General features: G+C 33.2%; 1 protein-coding gene across 1 annotated transcript in view; it reads right to left on the bottom strand.

The window, feature by feature from the left end:
- The window catches only part of LOC105363010 (homeotic protein proboscipedia), a 43,558-nt gene extending 36,403 nt beyond the window's left edge, over positions 1 to 7,155 (bottom strand). The window contains exon 1 of the mRNA XM_011500580.1: positions 6,600 to 7,155. Within this exon, the coding sequence (XP_011498882.1) occupies positions 6,600 to 7,155 (556 nt within the window). The remainder of the gene's footprint in view (positions 1 to 6,599) is intronic.
- Between the last annotated feature and the right edge of the window lie 223 nt (positions 7,156 to 7,378).

Genomic DNA, 7,378 nt, shown 5'->3' with positions numbered 1-7,378 from the left:
CTCCAGATTTATGGGAGCTCGATGGCTCGACAATAGCCAACAAGTTGCCGGAAAACGATCGCCTCACCCGCCCTCGCCAATACGTCTATGAAGTGCCGATAGGAGGGCACGGACCAGCGAACGAGATGAGACAAAACGTCTCGTTTAAGAAGCTACACCAAGATTTATGGAACTCGTAATAGGCCGTTGCTTTTCCTGCTCGATTCGTTTGATGGATTTTTGTCGCGTGGTCGCGAAATCGGGCCGCTCGCGAATTCGTCATTCGTCACTTGTACGCTCCTTTTTAAGATTTATCTTATTTCCTTTCATTTCATTCGAACCAACAATCCGTACGTTACCGTTGCGTCCATTCATTCATACGTGTTCCATAATGTAATAAATGTTACTTTTAAATACGGATTCAACCAATTGAACCATGGCAGTATTGTATTAGGGCCGGATATACGCGTTTGAGTATTCCCACCACTATAATTCCAATTTCATGGATGTAAAAGTTTGTGTAAAAAATCGTGTATATACATTTACAGATAAGAAAATTATAAATATATTTACGAACAGTAATTATACAGACATATTATGAATATATATCGGCCGATACACACTCGCGCGCGCAGACTCACACGAATATGTATACAGAAATACATATAAATATATTATACTACATATACTATAGAAATATAATACATATACTATAATGTATAAACTATAAAAAAAAAAAAAAAATCGAATGAAACAAGTATTTTACCTTTAAAAATAGGCTAAAATAACCGAAATTTAATTTTGTGCAAAATAAACGAAGCTTTAATATTGACCTAAAATATATAAATAATTGTATAGGTTTAATTTGCCAATAGTTTGATTATAAAAATTATTAAATTAATTTCAAAGAATAAATAGTAAGATTAAATTTCTATTTATTATCATTTATTTATATTTTTTTTAATATGAAACAACATAAAATTTATCGTACCCGATGTAAATTATTAGATTTCTGAGACAATGATGAACATCTTTATTGAGAATTTTTCATAATTTCAATTAAGATTTGTTTAGATTAATAACGTAATTAAATGTTGCAATTGTAATTGTGGTAAAGATCGTAATTGATACATTTTTATTTTACTTTTTATCCCTATACATAATAAAGTACTAATACCTTTTTCTATGCTTGAACTTCTTTTATTTTTGAATAATGTATTATTAACTTTTTTTTTTATATTCGTTATATATATTCGTTAAAATTATATAGATACGGTGAATTAGTATTTAATAATTTATAAAAACAGGATAATATTTATTAGTAAAAATTGACTAAACGATAATATTTTAATTAAATAATTGATATTTAAATAAACATTACGTAATGTTGCTAATTTAATTCACAATTGCATACAATATGTTTTGAAGTATTTAATACCTTAAACCATTAAAAGAGTATAAAAAGTTTGTATAGTAAAATTAACTAGTTTACGTAATATATTAACTTAATGCGTGAACAATAATGTGAATAGAATGTCTTAATAAAAGTTAAAATTAGGTTATTCACACAATAATTGATTTTGAGATCATTTTAAAAGCAATGGTTAAAATATCTTTAAGATTGTTATAATTAATAATTATAAAAGTTTGACTCTATCAAATACATCCAAGTGAATTGCTATAAAAATCAAAACTATTTAGATAATTATATTATAAGTAGATTTAGGTTAGATAATGATAAATGAATTATTTAAATTTCATATTTTATATAAAGTTTCCTCGTTTCTAGATAAAATTGACATATATATTTAGATTTATAAAAAATATTTTTAATTTCATTTGCTAGACGCATATATTCTTAATCTTTTAAAATTACTTAAAATGCATTTTCAAATCAATATAATATGTAATCCAGCCTATCATCAAATGTACAGGGTCATAATATTTTGATTGATAATCATGGCTTATATTTGGAAATGATCAATATTATTGTATTCTGTTGGTTTATTAACCGCTAACGAGTACACCAATCACCGATGTTCATGTTTATATTCTTTTATTGAAAAGATTTTTAAAATAATTAATGAATAGATAAGTCAGTTAATTAAAGAAAATTAATATTATTTGTTTGATTCATATAGCAATTTGGATTAATTTGTCGGAATTGTATATCTTCATTACGAAATAAAACTTGGTTTTTCCGAAAAATGTTTTAATTAATATAAATGTAAAAAAGTCAAGTTATAATTATCAAATATTTCATCCAAGTGAAAATGAAGACGAGTAATGAAATAAAAGTAAATCGTTTATTAGAATATTCAACAGCTTTGTACGGAGTTGTAAAATGAAAGCTACTTCCTTATAAAGTATTTTTATTATTTGAATCACAGTCGTGAAAAATTGTATCCAATAGAACAAAGATTATTATATAATCCATATATTTTCCATATATGGTATATACACATCGTAACTGTAAAATTTTTATCATACCGTATTTTTATAACACCATAGTTTATCGTTAGTATGCACTTACTTCAGGCCTTAACGGGTTATTCTTGTAATAATATCTCTTCTACTTAGAATTAACGAAAAATGAAAGAATTTAAACTCCCGTTTTAATATATGAATTAAATTCATTTATTAACTAAAAAATATCAATTTACAATAATTGGATTTTACTTAGTTTGAAAAAAAATTGAGATTAAAATCTTGAATAATACGTTCCTTTTTAGATTACGTTTTCCTCTACAAAACATAAATAAATTATAATTTACAAACTTTGTAAGAAATATATATTATTTTAAATCGATATTTCGAGAAATCTTGTTTCCTAATACAAATTAAGTTATAAATTTCTAATAAAATATAACTGTTTAATGTTTAAATAGATGAATTTAACGAAAGTAACGGTTAAATAATTCGTTTATATATATATATGTGTGTGTGTGTGTGTGTGTGTGCGCGTTAAAAAAATTAATATTTAAATGAATGAAAAGCATTAGATAAATTATTAAATAATTAAATATATTATTATGTACAAAATCTCTTTAGCAGCGATTAAACTTTAAATTATTCGATATTTGTAATATTATATGTATAATTGTAAATACGAGAATGTATTAAATATTTAATACTTAATATTATTTGGAAATTTGTTTATCTAATGACGAATTTAACTGCATTCGGAAAATAACTAAACTCCAATTAGCATTGTTGATTGGCACATTGTAGTCCAATTATAATTTTCGTGATTAATAATTAATTTTGCAAAAAATTAGAAAAATTTTGAGAAAACCTCGCGCATTAACTAGATTGGGAGTTCGATACAGTAGATTGGGTTTTCGCGACGGATCACCTCGTTATCAATAAAACTCGTTAATGCTTGTTCAATTCATTATTTACATTGCTATTGTATCGTAACAGTAACAGTGTCATAAAAGTTTGTATAATGATTTTGACTTTAACAGAAATAATACTAACATTAATGTTTTCATTTGAAAATTTATATTTTTATTTTATAAAAATTCGGCAAGAGACTTGAAAATTTATATAAAACAAATTTTTTACCGCGTATTTTATTATCTTTGTTTTTAATTTTACAGTTGTGCAAAGTGATTACAAACTTCAATTTATTTATATCATGCTTACGAAATAAAACGATGTTTATTGTAATTATTATAAATTTTATAGATATAGTTGTACCAAGTTATTCCAATGAAACTCTTTATTTTATTTTTCAATAAGGTTAATCTCATTTTTTAGAAAAAATTACTATAATCACTATAGCAATATGAGTGCTTATATATAATACTAAGTGGAAGGCAAATTTGATATGTAAGATCAGTTTAATAAAGCCTCGTTATTATTAATATTATTAATAAAGTAAAATTATTGAATTTCTTCATTTCAACGAGATTTAATGGAAATCTATCAATATTACTGATATAACAATTCATACATAATATTTAATGTATTATCAAGTAAAATAAGTAGAGCATCAAATAGAGAATTGATCCATTTTTGTAAATCAGATGTAATCGTTGATCGTTGAAGTAGTTAAAAATAGAATTTTCTGTAACTAATAATAAGTATTGGGAAGGATCGCATTCGTATTCATAAAGTAATTGTCCCGGCACATTCATATACAAATAATATGCTCCTTATGAATAAAAGAAGCTCGGAACTTTACCAATGACATCGTAAAGCATGTCTCAAGAAACATTTTATGTCGCCGGCGAATTCGGTGTTCGCGCGACAACTCCTCCGCCTCTCGGAAACCTCTCGTCCGCGCGAAACGTTAGTGAAAATTCCGTAATTCGTCGTAGGAAGCTTGATGAGTTCTGACCGCCGTGGCACACGACAATAACTCATCCGACGGCTGTTGTGTCGGTTTTGCCCAAAGAGGCATTTTCCGCCTCAGGAAAGAGCGCCATGTGCTCGCCATCTTTTCATCTTCCACTAGTCGATTTTCACGGCACATCATGTCCGAAGAGCGATATGATGCGTCCGGCAGAGGCAGGAGGATTGGGAGAGGGTATAATTTGCGTGTCCGTGTACGTGGTTTCAACGCTTCATGCGACTTTTATGAACTCTTTCTCGAGGACGTTTATAGAGTGTGCGCCCCCACCGTGTTTGCAAATGCCGGAGGAAATGTGTGGTTTTCCGGCAGCCGGCCATACGAGGGAAATGTACTGCAGATGTGTCAAGTTTAAAGTGCGATAGAAACAGAGGGATAGGCGAGATAGGCGAGTGGATGGAAAGACACAGAGAGAGAGAGAGAGAGAGACACACAGAGAGAGAGACACAGAGAGAGAGAGAGAGAGAGAGAGAGAGAGAAAGAGAGAGCTAGGAGTGGCAGTGAATTGTCATTAGTCGTTGAAAATCGTTGGTCACCCGACGCAGGACTACAATATGGTGGTGAGACAGTATTGTGAGACACCTAATGTCCTTAATGAAGCCATCGTGAAGAGCCATCGGGGCTTCTGATAACAATTGGCTCAATAATGCCAATTTCCTTACCTCTTATAAATTTTCTCCTTATTATACTTGGACACGTGAGCGAAAGCCTTTTGTAAACGGACATTCGCATTCGTACTTCTAGGCGAGCTTACATTGATTTAGTTTTTTTTTCTATACTATGTACTTTGCAAACTTTTTTTCATACGACTTTTTAAAATAATGTTCTAATATGAGCATTTAATTTATAGACATTGTGACATTGGTTTGAGAATTATTGCATTTATACCTGATCATTGGAAAATTATTCTACCTCTTGTACGCGTCTTTTTAACTATTTATTGCTACTATAAGGAATCATAGGATCATATAAGCAAATATTGTAAAACACTAGTCTACCTAGTTTTGTTTTTCACTCTTCTACTAATTAAATAGATGCGATTGATTGAGCATAATTTTGATTCTTTTATTGGATCAGGTATTTCAAAGCCTGGGATGTAGTAAGATTGCAAACGAAACGAGAATGTGGGCTTATTTTAGTATGTACTATGCACTGGTCTAATAACGTCAAGTAGCTTTAATCGCATTAACCTAATAGTAATCCGTAGGTACTGTAATATTCACATTATTCTATCTCGTAAGATATTTCTTGACTAAAGTGACTTTTGGCGGGATTTTGTACATTTTAATGATCGGTACATTAATAAATCACTGGTTGTAGCCCTATGAGAATGCGAAACTTTTATTCTTTAATAAAATTAACTTTCGTATTTTTAACGACCCTAATATTAATAATTTTTTTAGAAAAATTACTTGTAAAGTACCATGCATCTTAATTATTAAAATAATATTTAAGAACTAGCTGGAGATTCCAGTAAATTTACTGGCTTTACTCGCATAAAATCATTTACTTTAATATTCGAATAAACCAGCCAGAATTTTACCATTCCGTTTCGTCAATGCTCACGAAAAGTGTAAGATTCACTTTATCGTTAATAATGAAATGGCAATGTTTATAGGAATATTTAAAATCTCAAATATAAGAAAATTCGAAAAGTTCTATGTAAAAATTGTGCAATGCGAAATAGATAATGAAAATGTTGAGGCTTTTGTTGCGAAGAATCTATGCATGAATATTCGAGTTAGAATATTTTATTATTCGATTGGTAATGAATTTTATTATAAAAATTTGTGCTTTACCTATTAAGTAGTTGAGAGCCACCGTACAATCTACCTGTACTTTATACATACATACACACATATCTGTATATGCATATCTACTTTTTTTTGGTTTTAAACGAATAAAAATTTTTTTCATTATTCGAGTCATACTCCATGAATCTTGTGGATTGAACTTATTGCTAATTTCACCTAAACAGTTACTTCCTATCACAATCTTCTCCCTAAAAATAATAATGTTGAACGACTAATGCAGTACTGATATGAACCAAGGGGTATGGTCAAATTGGTCTCAAATAACGTAATGTTATACAAAGTTAATGAAACGCTTCAGGTGGACAGCACGAAGAAGATTTCGAAGTGCGGTATTTCCAGGTCACTTGAGCTCAAACGAAGTGATGAGGCGAGGAAAGCGAGGAAGGAATATTGGGGGGGGGGGTATGAATCGGTTAGGATAGAGATACGCGAGGCGGACGTCTCCTTACCTTGCTGACTACTTTTCCTCGTAGTCTTCTTCTCCTTCATCCACGGATACTCGGGCACGTTGACCCCCGAGCCGTCCTGGACCGCGTGCGGGTCTATCATCCCGTGGTATCCCGGATGATGGGCGGCAGGGCTCATCGGTCTGCCCGTGGCCCCGGGCGAATGCTGTATTGGGCCCTCGGTCCCGCCCATTTGAGGTAGAGCCGTCATGAACTCGGCCATGGACGGCTGGCTGTTGATGAAGCCAGTCTCGGTCGAGCCGAGGCCGGGCGTCCCGACGTCCATGACCGCCGGGTGGGCCCCGTGCGGGGGTAAAACAGCCCCGGCCCCGGCCCCCGCGGCCACCGAGGCCAGCCAGAATCCGCCGCCGCCGTCGTTAGCCAGGACGGCTGGCGGCGTTGGGGACCGCGTCTTTACGAACCGGTCCTCTTTATCCCGCTGGGCCTCCTCGGACTGTCGGTACTCCGAGCTGCCGTAGTGGCGGTACCGACGCTGCGGCGGATAGACGTCGAGGCCGACGGTTAGTGGCTCCGCGACGCCCCGGTTAATGCCGCGCATCAAACTTGCCGAATCCTTGTCCGCTCTGCTCAATATACGCCGCGCTCGGGTCCTCGACTTAGCTCGCAGGCGCAGCCGAGCTACCAGGGACCATATCCGCCTCTGTCGATATCGCGCCCGAACCTTGGCTTCTATTTCCTCCTCCCTCACACACGAGTTCGTTCAACAAATATGTAGCAGCTACACTTGGCGGCACGACCGCGACAGCGCTTCCGATTATCTC

This window comes from Ceratosolen solmsi, unplaced genomic scaffold (assembly GCF_000503995.2).
Source record: "Ceratosolen solmsi marchali unplaced genomic scaffold, CerSol_1.0 scaffold56, whole genome shotgun sequence".
NCBI lineage: Eukaryota > Metazoa > Arthropoda > Insecta > Hymenoptera > Agaonidae > Ceratosolen > Ceratosolen solmsi.
The sequence above is the reverse complement of the archived record's forward strand: the minus strand, read 5'-3'. Positions and strand labels throughout refer to the sequence as shown.